Genomic DNA, 18570 nt, shown 5'->3' on the forward strand with positions numbered 1-18570 from the left:
TTTTCAGGGCAAAATATTCCACTGTATGCATATATCACATTTTATTGTCAGTTTCTGGGCATTTGGGTTTCCATATGTTGGCTATTAAGAATTATGCTTCTGTGAATGTTTATATACAGTTTTTGCATAGAATTATATATTTTTTCCTCTTGGGTATATACCTGGGAGTGGAATTTTTGGGTCGTATTTCTATTTTTAACATTTTAAGGAATTGTCAAAACTGTTTTCTAAGGTGGCTGCATTATTTTTATATTCAAACCAGCAATACATGAGGGTCATCCATGGCAATAGTTGTCTTTTTGATTATTGCCATCTTGGTGTTTAAAATGGTATCTCATTGTGACTAATGATGTTGAGCATTATAAGTGTTTATTGGCCATTTGTATGTCTTTTTTTGGAAATGTTTATTCAGATCCTTGACCCATTTTAAAATCGGGTTGTCTTATTGCTGAATCTTAAGAATTCTTAAAGTATTCTGGATACAAGTCCCTTGATGTGACTTGTGATATTTCTCCATCTAGACAGGAATTCTTGTATTCAGGAGAGTCAGTATTAATTTAACACAAAGAAATGGAGTTTTCCTTACGTGATGTGTTCATAACCACTTTGGCCATTCTAACAGTGTGATTTTGTACAAGTCTCTTAGTTTCGGAGTCATTGTCTGTGGTCTCTAAAGAAGAAGAAGAATTCCTACGGCGAAGTGTCAACAGAATAACCACAATACCCACTTAGATCTTATACCTTGGTTTAGCTGGGCAAATATCCAGTATAAAGGAAAAAGCAAGGCTTAGAAATTACACAGATGTGGATTTAGGTACTTTTGTAGCAGAGCAATATCATGCAATCAAGCTGTTCCATTTATTTATCGTTTTTGATCCTGGTCTTTATACTTGTAAAGTGGGTTGCATAATGCCTACCTAATAAAAAATCGCTTGAAACAACCTAAGTACTATGAATAGGGGAGCTGTTAAATTATGGTACAGATACATGATTTGCAAATATTTTCTCCCGTTGTATTCTTTTGTTGATTTGTCCATTAAAGCACAAAAGTTTTTAATTTTGATGAGGTCCAGTTTATTTTTTCTTTTGTTGCTTGTGCTTTGGTGTCATAGCTGAGGTTTTGCCTAATCGAAAGTCAAAAAGCTCTTACATCTTGGTGTTTGATCTGTTTTCAGTTGTTTTTTGTGTATGCTGAGATAAAGTGGTCCAACTTGATTCCTCTGCATGTGGATATCCAGTTGTCCCCATTGTTTCTCTCCATTATATTGTATTGACATTCTTGTGGAAAATCCACTGACCATAAATGTGAGGGTTTATTTCTGAACTCTCAATTCTATTCCGTTTATTTATATGCCCATCCTTATGCCAAGTACCACACAGTCTTGATTGTTATATAACTTTGCAGTAATTTTTGAAACAGGAAGTGTGAGTTCTCCAATTCTGTTCTTTTAGATTGCTTTGACTTTGTTTTTCTTTTGGGGGTGGGAGTGAGTCTTTTCCACGTGAATTTTAGGATCAGCTTGCCAGTTTGTGCAAAAAAGGTAGCTGGGACTTTCATAGAGATTGCACTGAATCTGTAGATCAAGATGGGAGTATTGTCACATTAATAACGTTAAGTCATCTATTGCATGAACATGAAATGTCTTAGCATTTATTTAGGTTTTCCTCAATATTTTCAGTTGTGTTTTGAAGTTTTCGTGGTACAATCCTTGCACTTGTTTTGTTAAATTTATTCCTAGCTATTCTCTTTAAGGCTTTTGTAATGGAAGTCTTTTTTCATAGTTTCATTTTGCTTGTTCATTATTAGTGAATAGAACTGCAATATATTTTTCTATATTGACCATTTTTCCTGCCATCTTGCTGACTTGTTTCTTAGTTCTAATATTTTTCAGTGGATTCCTTAGGGTTTTCTATGTGCAAGATTATGTCATATACTATAGTTTTACTTTTTTTCAGGCTGAATTCCTTTTTTCTTTTTCTTGCCTAATTGAAATGGCTAGAATCTCAAGTACAATGTTGATTATCAGTGGTGAGATTGGACTTGCTTTTCTTGTTCCTGATCATATGGGGAAAGTATTTAGTGTTTGTCTACAAAATGATGCTGTGAATTTTTCATAAATGTCTAATTTTATTTTTTGATTAAAATTGTTTCCCTCAGAGTCTAATTTTTGGTGTCAGAAAAAAATTCTGGATGCTTTGGTTGATTCTTAAACATGAGCCTATGTACTATCCATTATTGTTCTAGGGGCTAGGAGAAGAAATCTGTTCATTATTAAAAATGATGTATTAATGTTGATAGTATTTTCTTTATGTAATTAGTGTTACTTAAAGCACTCATGATTTTCTAGATTTAATTCTTGGAAGTTAAGCAGTTGGTGTAGTGAAATAGGAATAAATCTGTACAACTTTTTCATTTTTATTAAAGAATAATATTGATTTTTCATACTATCCATATTGGTTTATAGTAATTTCTGATGGTGTTTATCTTTAAACTTTTCCGTATATTTCAGTTTTCTGTAATAAAATTATTTTACTACTTTTAACCTGTACTTTCTGTTTAAAACTTACATATGAAATGCTTGAAAGCAGTACAGAGGCATGCAGAACAATATGTTAAAGAAACCCTTTAATGTTTTTTTTCATTTCCATTCTTTTCTAAATATATAACCATGTAAGGAGATTGGTATACATCCCTTTTCTGCGTATACTTGTATACTTACATATAAACATATGTACACATAAACATTAAGAATGTTATACCATAAATGTTATTATCTACATGTTTTTTTCCAGTGGTATGATTTGAAGATCTTTCCAGATGACTACATACAATTCCATAATGAAATTTATCAAGCTTTATTTAACCATCAATTGTTGGGCACTAAGCTATTTTTTCTATATTACAAACAACCCTTTAAAGGATATTGTGTAATAATTTTTGATACAAATGGAATTGTTCTTATGAGTGAAATTGCAGATCAAAAACATTTGATAAATACTGCCAAATTGCCTTTTTAAAAAGGCTTAGCAATTTTATATTCTCTGATAATTTATGTGTGACCATTTCTCTGCATTATAAGAATACTTGATAATTTCAAAATTCCACTTTTTGCCATTCTGATGGATGCAAATTTATTACCATTTTACCTTTTCTGGTTACTAAAAAGAAGGGAGCATTTTAATTTTTTTTATTGGTGATTTGTATTTTTCTATCATGACTGTATTATTTTTCTTACCACGAAGAATCTCTAGTTATTAAAAATAAGGGATATTTTTTATGTTAGAAAAATTAGTTTTGCTCATTAAATCCTAATTGATAGTGGATGTCAAATGTTTGATTGTTAATAAAAATAAATTCAGCTCAACGTTTATATGAAGAAGCTAATTAACTAAACGTAATTGTCTCCTAACTTTTTAGTGTAAGTAGAATTTTATCACTGGACCTATAACCATTTGTTACCTAGGTGGATATCAGTTATGCAAAGCGTTCTGCTAGTATTTGAAGCTATTCAGAAAAGTATATAACCTGTTGTTTGCTCTTCTATTCATCTAATCAATAAATACCTTTTGATCCTTTACTGCATGCGAGAGACATAGTTTTAGGCATTGGGGATATAGTGATAAACAAGACAGTGATGGAGGAGGGGTTATATATGAGCTAATTTATCTTTCTAGTGGAGGAAATTCTCATTGTGGAGTTGATAAATGGAAACCTGAATGACGAGAAAGAGCCAGCAATGTGATGATCTCTGCATCCCAAGAGAAAACACTGTGTACTAAGATACCGAGTCAGGGAGAAGGGTGACCTTTTGAAGAATCAGAAAAGAGCCTCATGAGTGAAGGAGGATGTAATAAAGATGAGAGGCAGTTTGGGTCTTGTGGATCACAGTGAAGATTTTTGCTTTTATTCTAAATGCAGTGAGAAGCCATTGGAGAGTTTTAGGCAAAGGCTTGACATAATGCAATTTATGTTTTTAAGAGATAAAGATATAAAATACAAGGCAGTGTGTAACAAGTGTGTGTGATTTCAGCAAATGGGGAGGTTACAGAGGAAATGGGACTTGAGCTTGATCCGTGAAGATAGATAAGAATTGAATAAATTGAAGGGAAGGGTGTAGAATAAAGTGCCTGGCTTTAAATTGGAAGACTTGGTCTTAAATATTGACTTTACCCCTTCATAGTTCCTGGTCTGTAAATAAATTTCTTAACACTTTTTATTTTAGTTCTCCATCTGCTTTCTCTGTACCTTGCTTGCTGTGAAAAGTAAGTCAAATGAAAAATGCTTATAAAAGTGTTTTGTAAACTGAAGTCCAATGGAGTATGTTTGTTTATTCAATAGAAGACGACTGTTTGTGTAGTATTATGGGCTGTGGAATGATAAAATTAATTAGACCTGGTTTCCGCTCCCCAAAGAGGATATAGTCTAGTAGACAGTGTGGTAGATAAAATACAAAGTTAAGAGAGATAAAGATCTTAAGAAGAATGCAGATAAAGTGCTATAGGGATTCAAAGAAAGAAGAGCATGCTTCTTTCTCGGAGTTGGTGGTAAGGCTTTATGAATAAGGAAGGACTTTTGATCTAGGCCTTGAAAGATGAATAGGACTTAATTAGAAAATGGAGGGAAGAGAATTTCTCAGTAGGTGAATCTGGGAGTCCAGGCATGGATAGAAGCATTAGGCAAATTCAGAACTTGATAAGGAATGGTAGGTTAGGGCCAGACAGACCATGTAGCACCTTAATACTAGGCTAATGAAGGTGAAGTACATTCAGTAGGAGCACTGTCAGCCATGTACTTAATTCTGGAAATGTTTATTGAGTGTCTGTCATTGCCATGTTTCTGCTAGTTAGGGCTATGAAGATACAGTGATCTCAGTTTAGTTGAGGAAGGCAGATTATCTAATTGTGACTCTAATGAGGTGGTCAAAGGATGGTAGGATCATGAGACAAGGAACATCTTCAGCTGCCTGGCTTAATAAGGGAAGGCATAGGGAGGTGTGGTAGACCTGTTGCTCTGGTATGAAGTATCCCTTTGCTTAGCAAATAAAAGAGGTAAAGAGGAATATGAGAGAAACATTCTAGGCCTGGCACTTTATGTGTTTTGCAAAGACTGCACAAGGTCTTTGGGGTGGCTGGACAGGGTCTTTATATGCAGTGCAAGCCTGAAGTTTTGGTAGAGGAATAACTACTGAAAGATTCAGATGGCGGTATGGAGAGTAAATTGGAAAAGGCAGAGACTAGAGGTGGGCAACCTGGTAAACATGTTTTAGAAATGATGTTTTATGTTATTGGGTCTCTATACCAATTGGGCCAAGTGGGAGATGATGTTGGATCTAATGTGAATAGTAGCTATGGGGATAAAAGAGATGGGAAAACGGGAGAGATGCTTAAATATAGAGTTGGCAGGACTTGGAGATCAACTGGATGTGGAAGAAGGGAGGAGGGGACTGTGGAATGTAGAATGACTTCTGGATTTCTGCTTTCAGTGGACACCATTGCCTGAGAATAGGGTATATTTACGGAGAAAGGGGGTTTGGAGAGGAAGCTTAATAGTTTTAGCTGTATTATATTGAGGGTGCGTGTAGGATAGTTGGGAGTAGGTAGGATGACTTGGGGGGGGTAATCAGTATTTAGGTGATGATTTAAGCCATGCATAAGCATAAATTAAATTATTGTAGGAGAATGAGTATAGTGAAGAACATCCTTAAGGGACACTGAGAAACAGCCAGAGAAGTAAGAAAATAATCAGGGGGGACAATGGTAGTGGAAGTGGTTAGGAAGTGTTTTTAAGTGTGTGTCAACATGATCATCACAGATAATGATGTTCTTAGTTTTTCTTCCTTTCTCCACCTCCCTCCACCCGCAAGAAAAAGTGTATGGGCCACTGTTCACTGCAGTATTTGCAGTGAGGAGGGTATGAGCCAGAATTTGGCTGTAACTGGAAGGAGAGGTAGAAATACAACATCAGGTTACCATCATTTGCTTGTTTTTTTTTCTGGTCTGTTTTTAAATATCTGAGAGACTTGAATTATTTATTCCATGAGGGGAAATAGCAATTGGACAGCAAAGGTTGAAGTCACAAGTAGTAGAGTTGCAGTAGAGGAGCCTGGCCTAATGCATCTCAGACTTTAATGGGGATCTAGTGAAACACAGATTTGGAATCAGAAGGACTGGGTTGGGGCCTGAGATACAGCGTTTCTGACAAGCTCTGTGTTGATGCTGGTGCTGCGGGGCTGTGGGCCACGCTCTGTGAAGTGAGGGCCTAGAGAGCGTGGGACCCATAGCCTGTACAAAGGCTCAGCCTGGGGTGGGAAGAGAAGCGCCGCTACTGAGGCTCGATGGAAGCTGGATGGAGACGCAGATTTCAGTTTGCAGGTAGGAGACATGCCTGATAATCCTTGTTGTTGTTTTTTCTGTGAAATAGAAAAGTAAGGTATTGTTAAGAAAAGACTGGGAATGGTGCTGTGAACATGAAAAAAGTTGTGAAGATTTTGAATAGCTACTAAAAAATAAAGACAGTGAGTGAATTGGGGACATGTGATAATCACTGAACAGTGAGGATTAGTGTGGTTATGGTGTCTAAAAATAATTGGAGCAGGGACAGGTTAGATACGAAAAGATCAGTTATTTTGCAGATGATAAGGTAGCCGAGAGGAGAGGTAATGAGTACAGAAGAGGAGGGCATGGTACACTGAATAGTGCTCCCCCGTTGTGAACCTGTGAATATATTACTTTACATGGCAAAAGGGACTTTGTAGAGGTGATTAAAATAGGGGTCTCGAGATGGAGAGATGATCCTGGATGAGTACTATGTAATCACAGGGTCTTTATAAAAGGAAGCAGGAGGGTTGGAGTCAGAAAAGGCCATGTGATGATGGAAGCTGAGGTTGGATTGTTTCGGGACCTTGAGCCAAAGAATGAAAGTCTTTAGAAGTTGGAAAAGGCAGGGAAACAGGTTTTCCCAAGAGATTGCAGAAGGAATAAATCTCTGGTGACATGTTGATTTTAGCCCTCTGAGACTGATTTTGGACCTCTGACTTCCAGAACTGTAAGATAATAAATTTGTGTTGTTTAAGCCACTAAATCTGTTGTAATTTATTACATAGCAGTAGGAAACATGCAGAGATGTATGGATGTAAGGGAATGTAGAGTTAGAATCAGTAAAATGAGACAATTGATGGTATGTGGTATGGGCACAAGGGAATTGGGTAGAATTCTAGCCTGGGTAAATGGGGAGGAGAGTAGTGAAAGTAAAAATACAGACTGGCAAGGAACCGATGTTAGAGGAAGGTGTTCACTTTACATGTAAGTGGATTAGTTTGGGTGAAGGAAGATTTGAAACAGGAGATAAATTTAAGATGCTGCCATAGTCCTGTTATAGTTTATAGAGCTCTTATAATCCCAATACACGACATACTATTTTGATTACTATAGCTTTGTAATATAGTTTGAAATCAGGAAGTGTGTTGTCTCCAGCCTTGTTTTTTTTCAAGATTGCTTTGACTGTTCAAGGTCTTTTGTGGTTCCATGTGAATCTTAGGATTGTTTTGTCTATTTCTGTGAAAAATGCCATTGGAATTTTGATAGGGATTTCATTGAATCTGTAGATCCCTTTGAGTAGTGTGGACATTTTAACAATAATAATTCTTTCAGTCCATGAGCATGGAGCATTTTTCCATTTATTTGTGTCTTCAGTTTCTTTGACCTCCTGGGTTAAATTTATTTATAAGCATTTTGTTCTTTTTGATGCTATTGTAAATGGGATTGTTTCTTAATTTTTCTTTACAGTAGTTTGTTGTTAGTGTATAGAAACACAACTGATTTTTGTATATTGATTTTGTATCCTGCAACTTGACTGAATTATTATTCCTAACAACTTTTTGGTAGAGTCTTTAAGGGTTTTCTGTCTAAGATCATGTCATCTGCAAACAAAATTTTAGTTCTTCCTTTCTGATTTTGATGCCTCATATTTTTCTTGCTTAATTGCTTTGGCTAGGGCTTCCAGTGCTGTGTTGAATAAAAGTGGTGAGAATTGGGCATCATTATCTTGTTTCTGATGTTAGAGGAAAAGCTTTCAGCTTTTCACTGTTGAGTATGATATTAGCTGTCATATATGGCCTTTATTATGTTGAGGCAGGTTCTTTTTATACCCAGTTTATTTAGTGTTTATCATGAACAGGTGTTGAATTTTGTCAAACGTTTTTCTCTGTATCTATTGAGATGGTAATAGGATTTTTATCCTTCATTTTGTCAAGGTGATGTATCACATTTATTGATTTGCATATGTTGAACTACCCTTGCATGGGAAGCGTTTTATACCTTTTTTTGACGGGTTGTCAACAAGTTTTTGAAATGAACTCAGCTGCTATTAGCATGTGAGGGTATAAGCAGGGTAGAAAAATTAAGCTAAAAAATACTGTGAATAGTGGCTACTATATTGGATATCACGTGTATAGAACATTTCTATCATCCCAGAAAGTTTTATTGGATAGCACTGTTCTATATTGTTTTTATGCAATGAGGGATTGGATATTATAGTAAAATTTTTGAGAATCAGTGTTTGCTAGTTAGGCACAATTTCAGAAGACCTGGACTCAGAGAGATTGTGTGATTTGATCAGGTGAACAGTATACCGTGCTGTGTCTCTCTGTGAGGGACACTACCTAATTAACAATGAGCATTTAGCAGTTGGGTTTCAGGGTACTGGATTTTTATCCTGGTTCTGCTTTGTGTTGTATGAATTTGGGAAACCTTGTTAGAAACATCAGAAGGTATCTTCACTTCTTAAAGAGATCCTATAACCTTAAAAACATTAACAACAAACAGGAAACAGCTAATACATATTCACTGCAAAATCTGTAGTATAAAAGTACTAGAGAAAACATTTTTAAAAAGAAGAAAAGTCTTATCTATAAAACAAGAACTTGCTGTCTATACCATCCTTTTCAGTTCTTTTAGTAAGACATCATGGTGGGATTCGTTATACAGTCTTAGAGATCTACTTCTCTTACCCTCATAACTTTGTATGGCTGAAGTATTAGATCATTAGTAAAAATGACCTAAACTTGAATTTTATATTTACGTTTCATATTCCCAAATTATGTGTTATAACAGTAAATATAGAATTGAAATTTATTAGCAGATGTGTAGTACCTGAGAGAATGCAAGTTTACTAGGACGTGAAATTAAAAAGTTAAGGAACTTTTGAAGGAAATAGAGCAATTGGAGAGGAATGGAGAATGTGTCTAGGAGAATTCAGTTGGTATATACCATAATATGTCATTCCCAAGATATCTTAAGAAAAAAACAAATCCCTTTAATGGAGCAGAAGTTTTTAAAAAGTCTTTACTGATAGCTCTCTTATTTACATTCTATCCAGAAAAGAATAATTTAATATGCCAGAGGAGTTAATTGTGTTGGGATTTTTAGCCAATATCTTTGTAGTTCTTAGGTAAAATTCACTGATCATAAATTTACCAGTTAAATAAAATTTATGTGTCTATATGCTAGTGTAGGAAAGTTTGTTTGAGAAAAGATCTGTGTACCCCTGATGCGATGACAGTCTCTCTGCTTTCTCCTGCTGTGTGCTTTTCTGCTGCTCATCAGTATCTGATCAAGGTGTGGAAACACCACTTATATCAATCAGGCCTGTTTTGAGGTCCAAGACTCTTAATTCTTACTAGGGAGAAAATTAAAAAGGGGCTGATTGTTTAACATGACACTTTTGGTTACTGTATTCAAGTTATCCAAAATACGTTACAACCAACTTATCACTTTATATTTAGCCAAACATGGCCTCTCATTTCCATGAATAACTATAAGCTCACTGGTGATTTTAAGGATTAGTGTGTACATAGATATCTAATGATAAACAAGTGTTGGAATATTTTCTAAATCACTGTTCTTATTAATCGAAAATAATGTGACGAATACTTTATATGAAGTTTGTATGAAGCAGTAGCTCAGTGCTGAATACTAGTTGGCCCTTGGTACATTTTGAAATGTTTTTGAAAGAGTGAATGAGGGAGAAGTTGGATTTATATTATTTGCGCTTATTCTAAACCTAATCATTTTGTTTTTCATACTAGAATTGTAGAATGTTTCTACTCCTTTCTCTCCATACTATATTAATGCCAGATAAACAAAAATGTCTAGTTCTTCCTTTTCTTTCACCCATCTTAATTATGGGTTTCTAGAAGTTTATTTGCTTTCTCCCCATTTAGGCTCTCTCTATAACTTCCACAAAATGTTAGCAAGAAGTTTCTCTTAGGGAGTATGTTAATGTGTTCATTGTGTTAACTTACCTACTTCAGAGTCAAAAGGTCTGGATTTAAGACCTGGTTTACAACTAGATCAGGCAAGATTCTAAAAGGAAACTGAATCCAACGCAGATGGTTCAAGAGGCTTTAATGCAGGGCCATAGACGTAGGGGTGGATTAAGGGAACCTACAAAGGATGTTTTCACTAGTTACAGAGGGCAGCCCAAAGGGGCAAGGGAAGTAATGGTGTTACTGGAGGCTGGTGACAGCTGTGGAGAAAGAGGTGCCTGTCAGGTGCCATGGTAGTAGAGGGACACAGCTTCTGTCAGAAAATGTGGCCAGAGAAGGGAGGGAGCTGGCAAGAAATAATCCAGCCTTTCTCTGCCTTCTGATCTTCTGCCACTGACAGATGGCACGAGCACCTAGAAGATGGCTGTGTTGAGGGCAGCCTCCCTGGTCACAACATGGGGTAAAGCGTATTGGAGGGAGAGGGAGCGGCGATAGGATAATAACCAATGTGATTACTACGCAGCGAGTGCGGGATTAGGTAACCTAGTATTTTAAAGTCAGTTTTTTGTCTGTAAGTTGTAGATAACCTGGGTTGGTATGAGTGCTTTGTCTTGTGTTTTGTTTAAGTTTTGATACGGATTTGCAAAGCTCACTGGGTTCTGTGCTGCATTTGTTTTAGAGGAGCTTTGGTTGCCACCATGGTTTTAAATGTTTTATGTTTTCTAGTAATTTTTGAGAAGTGAATTACACAGTAATTATTAAGTATTTTCCAAGATGTAGAGACTTTTTACTTATTGCCTAATGACAGGTTTTATCTTTTTCACTCTTGCCGTAGACAGAACAAACACTACTTCTGAGCTTACGGGCGAGGGTGCTTCTGAAATGTAGAGATTGTCTCCCTCGTAGAAGAGTGGTCAGAGTTCACCCTACTGCTGCTACCACTGGTCTCCTTGTTGCCGGCTTCTGTTTTTTGAGACAGCGCTGATGCCTTGTCACACTTTTTTCCTCCTAATTCTTAATAGTATTGCTTCTCACAGAGATCTCTGCCAGCTCCGCCTGAACATTCATTCGTAGGCTAGACCAAGGTTAAGACAGTCACCCTGTTTTAAAGAAAACTATAGCTACCAGAACATCAGATAATATTTGTACTTTAAAAAAAAAACCCATACAAACTATATTATGATTTTGAAATTAAATCTTTAAATCTCTTTCATTTCATGGCTCGAATTAGAAGTTTTCGTAAATTTCAAACTGCACTTTTCTGAATTCTGACTCTTAATTATTTTCCACCAGACGGTCTGCTAAATCCCGAAGCAGAAGCCCATATTCATCTAGGCATTCAAGATCACGTAGCAGGCACAGATTGTCTAGATCCAGAAGTCGTCATTCTAGCATTTCTCCTAGCACACTAACTCTGAAGAGTAGCCTGGCAGCTGAATTGAACAAGAATAAAAAAGCCCGGGCTGCAGAGGCAGCACGAGCTGCAGAAGCAGCGAAAGCTGCAGAGGCGGCCAAGGCTGCTGAGGCTGCCGCCAAAGCTGCCAAGGCCTCGAACACTTCAACACCAACCAAGGGGCACACAGAAGCCGGTGCCAGTGCCTCACAGACCAACCACGTGAAGGAGGCGAAGAAACTGAAGGTTGAGCGTGCACCTTCTCCCGCCAGCGGTGGAGCTGTGAAAAATGACAAGGCAAAAACGAAGCCTCCTCTTCAGGTAACAAAGGTGGACAATAATTTGATTGTAGATAAAGCCGTCAAGAAAGCAACTGTAGGGAAGGAGAGTAAATCTACTGCTGCTACAAAGGAGGAACCAGCGTCTCTTAAAGAGAAAAGTAAACCACTGACACCGAGCATAGGCACCAAGGAGAAGGAGCAGCATGTGGCTCTAGTGACCTCTACGTTACCACCTTTACCTTTGCCTCCCATGCTGCCCGAAGATAAAGATGCTGATAATAGGTAAGCACCAAAATTTGGTCAATAACTGTTTAAAGAAAAAAATACAAGTTTTTTTTTCTTTAAAAAACTTTACAGACTATAAGTAAGTGAATTAATTCTCTTTATTATATATGTCTTAAAATGAAGCACATTGCTTGTAGAATGGCAAAATTATAGTTTAGGCTAAGAATTCCAGGAATGCAATGTATAAATATCAGTTTGAGTTTGGGAATTAGAAATGCCAGTATTTATTTTGGTTTAGGATTTCTCGATGATACTATCAGAGACAGGACATTTTATGAAAGAGTCTGTTCTGCGTGGTATAAAGCATGTATCTTGGTTATTTCTAAGTTTCTTCAGAGGCCTTTTAAATTTACCACTTTTGGTGGCTTTACGAATTCATCACTTGTTAGTCGTTTTTTCTTGACTTTTAAAGACTTTCTACAATTAGAGATTAATTACGTATTACAGAAAACCCATAATGCTTTCCTTTAACATGTTTACAGATTTCTATTATGAATATTGGGGATGTGGCTTGTTTTTTATATTGAAATATTTTATTTTTAAGATAATGAAGGTAAGTGTGTCTAAAGTAAATGCAATTCTAAGAATGTTTCTTAAATGTATGCTAGGATGGAAGCATTATGCTATTGTGTGATATTTGCCTAGTATGCTACTTAATTTTTTTCATTTTTATTTTTATGAAGAAATTAGAGCTGTTTTCCCCGCTATTTTTTGTTAAAAAGCAGCTATATGGGCAATTTTCCTAGGTGACATCGTTACAGAATTTGAAAACAAGTGGATAAAAATGCCAGGTGGGCAGGTCTTTCAAGTGCTCACTTTGGTTAGCATTATGAAAGTTTTATAACAAAACAAATAAAAAATGAATAACAGTTCCTGTGTTTCATGCCTTCTGAGGTGTCTTTTAACTACAATCCAAAATATTGCCGGGAGACCCCATCCAGTTTAATCAGGTGTTACCCACTGTACGACTCTAACTGCCGTACAGGTTTGACTTGTTAGGAGCACTGGAGGTTCATAACAATAGTGATTTGTAGTTTTGATGAGTGCTGCAGTGGGCTCTCCAGCACAGGGAGGCATGAGGACAGAATTGAGTCACTTCGTTAGTGAGAGAAAAACCCAGTTGCTGAGAATCCAGTGATTCTGGACAAGTGGGACTGGTTGTTCGCTACTTTATTCTTATGTGCTTTAGGGATACATTTTTATTGACTATATTTTCAGGAACTCGGGACGTACCCATGTGAATACTTAAGAAGGACATTCTTTCTTTATGCATTTGTTTTTAAAGAGATCGGGCACATTTTATACTTGGTCATTCAAAAAATTTTTTACCCACTTTCTTTTCTGTCTTTTCTGCTTTTCTCTTTTGTTGCATCTTTGCTCTTTTTTTAGAATGTATTTGTATGTTTCAGGATATAGAAGTTTCTTTAAGACTCCTGAGTACTACTACTAATATGGGTGTGACCAAAGATGAATTCAATACCAGTTAGTCACTCTTCCTTTTGATGTTCCAGGTCTGAAATTTGGCCAGTGGGAACTCTTTAAGCTGATTCTCTCCTTTTGACACGACCCTGTTGGTTTTTGAGTGTTTCCTTGTTTCCTAGCCAAGTAATAACTTTTAGGCTCACTGTGAACTGTGCTTCTCTCCCAAACCTGGAATCCATTGCTTTCCAAAAATCGTAAGATAGATTGGTAATTATGTTTTCATATAATGTTGTTTTTTAAAAAATATATTAGGATCATACTGTGTGTAATACTCTTTGACTTGGTTTTTTCATTTGCTGTGTTGGATGGAGATTTTTCCATGTTGATATAGATAGGTTCAGTATTCCTATCTATAGGAATGGATGCATCATGCTCTTAGTAACTATTCTGCTTAGATTTGTAATTGTTAGCTAATAAACTCCTTATGTCAATATATCATGTACATGTGAGAGGCTTTTGTAGTATAGTTGTGAGCAAAATATGCACATTTAAAAGTTTGATAGAAACTGGCAAATTGTTTCTCAGTAAGACTGTGTACCAGTTTGTGTACCCAAATGTATGAAATTGAAATTACTTCAGTAACACTGAATATTGTCAATTTTGAAATTTTTGACAATTTTTAAAATATATAATGATTTAATATTACATCTTTCTGATTATTCAGAGCATTTTTTTTGAACATTCATTGGCTATTTATTTTTCCTAGTGAATTGCTTGTTCATATTTTACGCTGGATTTTCCTTTTTTTCATTGATTTGTAGGTGCTCCTTATGTGAGGGATCTTAACTTTGCCTCTCAGAGTCTGTTGATTTATTCATTTTGTTTTTGGCTATATATTTTTCCTTTTTTAAATGTAGTTAGATCTTTTAAAACTTCTGAGTTTATAAATTTAAAAAAGGTTAACTGAAATCTCACAGAAATTTGGTTTTGGATTTTATATGAAGAAGAGAGATGAAGCTTTCCTCTATCACCTTGTAGACTAATAGATCCAATTAGTAACATTATTTATTGAATAATCCATCTCACTGACTTGTAGTGCCATATATAAAAATTCTTACAGATTCCTGTATGTTTCTGCACTCTCTTTTCTATTAACATGCTTTATTATTTATTTGCCAGTACCTTTTGTTTCAACTTCTTTAGATGCATGGTATATTGGCTCTCAAACTCAAATTTCTGTTACAGGGTAGGCAGGTAATGTGAAAGTGTGGGGATGGGATAAATGACTGACTAGTGAATAGCCCAGATATTCAGCCTCAACCTAGTGTTGCTGTTGCTGTACATGAATTTGGGCCCAGAGTTGCTAGAGTTTTCTTTTTCTTTTTCTAAAAAGATTTTATTGGGGAAGGGGAACAGGACTTTGGCTTTTTCCAAGTCAAGTTGTTGTCCTTTCAATCTTAGTTGTGGAGGGTGCAGCTCAGCTCCAGGTCCAGTTAGTTGTAGGAGGCACAGTCCACCATCATTTGCAGGAGTCGAGGAGTTGAACTGGCCTCCTTGTGGTTGAGAGCTCACTGGCCCATGTGGGAATCGAACCGGCAGCCTTCAGAGTTAGGAGCACAGAGCTCCAACCACTTGAGCCACCGGGCCAGTCCCTCTTTTTTTTTTTTTTTAAGAAGCCTGGAATTTGAATATTTATGTAAATCTTCTGATTTAAAAATATTGACAATTAAATCATAGTGTTTTACAAAACATTGGGTAGACAATAATATATGTTCTTTGACTTCAACCAGCCTTTGGCTTCTAGTTTGCGATCTTTTTAGACAGGCTGACCGTATGACAGGGCAAATCCCACTTCATTATTCTTTTTTAGAAATTTCGTGGCAGTTGTTTGCTTTTATTCTTAGACAAATTTTAATGTCAGTCAGCTTGTCAAGTTGTATTTAAAAAACTCTTCCTTGGGTTTTGTTTGGGACTCTATTAATGTAATAGATTAATTTGGAGACTGACAGCTTTACAGCATTATAGTTTCCTATACAAAAACATGTTCTCTTTTCATTCATTCAGATCTAGTTTTATGTTCATCAGTCAAATGTTTTTTAATTTTCTTCTATTGGTCTAGTACATTTCTTGTTAGGCATTGTATTGTTTTTGTTGTAGTGTATGGAAACTTTTTAAAAAATCACATTTCCTATTTGGTTATTGCAGGTATTCAGTGAAAATACAGTGTTTTTAATTATATAATGTTATTCTTGGAAAACAATATTTCATTTCTCTTAAGTCGGGGAATCTTGTTGAATTTGATAGTTCATATAATGATATATTTGAATATAGGCAGTCTTTTAAATTTCAAATTTTAAGTAAAATTAAGACTTTTAGTTTAGTTTCCCCCCCAAAAAATGTTGATTTGAATCCTCAGATGAATGAGAATTTTTGAGTAAAGCCTAAATACAGGTTAGCGATTACAGTTTTCTAAATAAATTATTTTAAATAGGCTTATTTTCAGATAGAGTTCAAACGGAGTCTTTTCTAGAAAGAAGTTTTTACTGTCTTTGAATCCTGATTTAGTTACCCTTTAGTCAGCACATTACTCTGGGTATCTGTTTGTATAGGACTTTATCCTGCTGCTTACCTGATGTTGTCTTCCAAAAAACTGTAAGCTTTTTTCTGAGAGGAACACTATTTTAATGCATTTGTTATTGTTTTTGTTGTTACCTCTTCAGTGCCTTATGTAATACAAGGCACATAGGGGTGTGCGATCTGGATTTGTTGGATTTGTTGAATGGGACAATAAAATTAAAAAGTGGGCTCTGTGATACTATTAGTTTAAAAATAAAACTGCAAACCAGTTTTCTTTTGAGCATGTTTTCTCTTTTAAAGAACCTTCTAGGGAGTAACAGGGTTATGAAGAACAGGTACAATGTTATTATGATTGTTGATAGTTTTTATCAGATGGTATTAAAGGAACCATTTGTTCTACAATAATACTAATGTTCAAAACTAATGGAAGATAAAATTAAATGATATGTTGATAACTTTATTAGTAACTTATGACCACAGTGTAGTCTCACTAAATCTTTTCATTACGGGACTCATAACTGCCATGTAAGTATGTGAAGTCCAAATGTTACTGTCCTTTTATGATTCTCTTTCAACACGTTCTATTATTAGATAACAGATTTTGTAATATCTGGGAGGTTTAAAATCAGTTATCAAGTTCAGATATACTTTAAAAGTCATAGCTCTTTATTCATTCATAATAAGTACATAACTAAGCTTAAAGTTTCACTTGCAATTCTAGTAAGCTAGAGCCTTAAAAAAATTTAGAAGAATCAGTGTCCAGTTTAGAAAAATTAACCTGAAAAGGGGTGCAGCTATATTAGTTGTTTGTGGTTATTTAAATGGGCAAGATGACTAACAGCATGTAGTTTTTTTTATTTCTTACAAGACAACTTTTGTCCCTTCACTGAATCAAACCCGTGCTATTACAAAATCAATAAATTTTCTTGTAAAACATGACCAGTTGACTTTCGATTTTAATGTAGTTTTATAGTAATTATATATAATTTTTAAAAATACACAATTTTTTAAAAACAGTTTTAAAATTACAGTGATGCTATAGGGAGTCCTTATATACCCTACACAGAGTTTCCTCTATTAATATCTTACATTAGTATGGTGTGTTTGTTACAATTAAGGGACCATTATTGCTAGTCCATACTTTGTTCACATTTCCTTAGTTTTGATCTAGTTCTGTATCGTTTTTACCCCCACATTTAATATTTTGCAGTTGGATATAGTATATTATTTTAGCTGGAAAGTAAAGAAACTCAGTTTAGTATTTTGCCATTGCATGCTACTTAAGTGTAAAACGTGGCTGCATTTTAATTTTTCAACGAAATATATTTTTGTGTTTTGTTATTTGTCTGACTCCTTTCTTTTTTTTAGTTTACGAGGAAATATTTCAGTAAAAGCAGTTAAAAAAGAAGTAGAAAAGAAACTCCGATGTCTACTTGCTGATTTACCACTGCCCCCTGAGCTACCAGGAGGAGATGATCTGTCCAAGAGTCCGGAGGAAAAGAAAACGGCAACACAGTTACATAGTAAAAGGAGGCCTAAGTATGTGCTTGCTTTCTACCTGCTCTTAAATTGATCAGAGATGATTCTGGATCATCATAAAATCATAAAACACAAAATTAATATTTAAAATAATAAAAAGTGTATTTATTCCTTAACTTAAGTATATGAATAAATTCTATTAGCGTTTTGAAAAAAAATTTTCATAATTGCCTGCATACCTATTCAAAATGACTAATAAAATCACATTTAATTTTCTGTCACAATTTGTAATGTATTAATTTCTTGGGCTATTGTATGTGTTCAATACAATAACTTCTATAATTAAGATATTTAAATAACACAGAATCACCGAAATTGGACAAGGTGGAAGGTGGCATTCAGTGAGCTCAAACAAAATTAGTAATGGGCAAGCTGCTCTGCTTTCCTTTGGTTTTAGCTCCATTTGTTCCCATAACTGAATTCATTCTTCATTTTGCAAGAGGTGGAATCGAAGAAGGTTTGAAATTTGTGTTATAAATTAGCTTCGTGGAGATAAGTAAGTACGTGGAGATAACTCTTTCCCTTGAAACCTATTCCTCAGTTAAGGGGGGAGAATGTTGATTCCATTTTTACTTTTATTTAACCAATTGAAAATGTGAGTAAGACTGAGTTAGATCCAATTTAAGCATTGCTGTTCAGGTAACAACACCCTGAGGAGTATGAGGTGATTTTCTAGTATGGAGCAGAAAGCTAGAAAACTGTTAAGATAGTATCTCCTTCAGTATTAATAGCTTTATTCCTCTTTTTGAATTTGTTATCTACCAGAATATTAAAATACTACAGAATTACATAGCTCTTTGAAGAACAT

General features: G+C 35.3%; 1 protein-coding gene across 4 annotated transcripts in view; it reads left to right on the forward strand.

Moving 5' to 3' along the window:
* The window catches only part of CDK13 (cyclin dependent kinase 13), a gene marked incomplete at its 5' end in the record, with an annotated part of 105780 nt that overhangs the window by 12652 nt on the left and 74558 nt on the right, over positions 1-18570 (forward strand). For all 4 annotated transcript variants that reach the window (XM_081080024.1, XM_081080026.1, XM_081080025.1 and 1 more), the window contains 2 exons: positions 11559-12221; positions 17592-17762. In XM_081080024.1, the coding sequence (XP_080936150.1) occupies positions 11559-12221; positions 17592-17762 (834 nt within the window). The remainder of the gene's footprint in view (positions 1-11558; positions 12222-17591; positions 17763-18570) is intronic.

This window comes from Rhinolophus hipposideros (genome assembly GCF_964194185.1).
Source record: "Rhinolophus hipposideros genome assembly, chromosome: 18".
NCBI lineage: Eukaryota > Metazoa > Chordata > Mammalia > Chiroptera > Rhinolophidae > Rhinolophus > Rhinolophus hipposideros.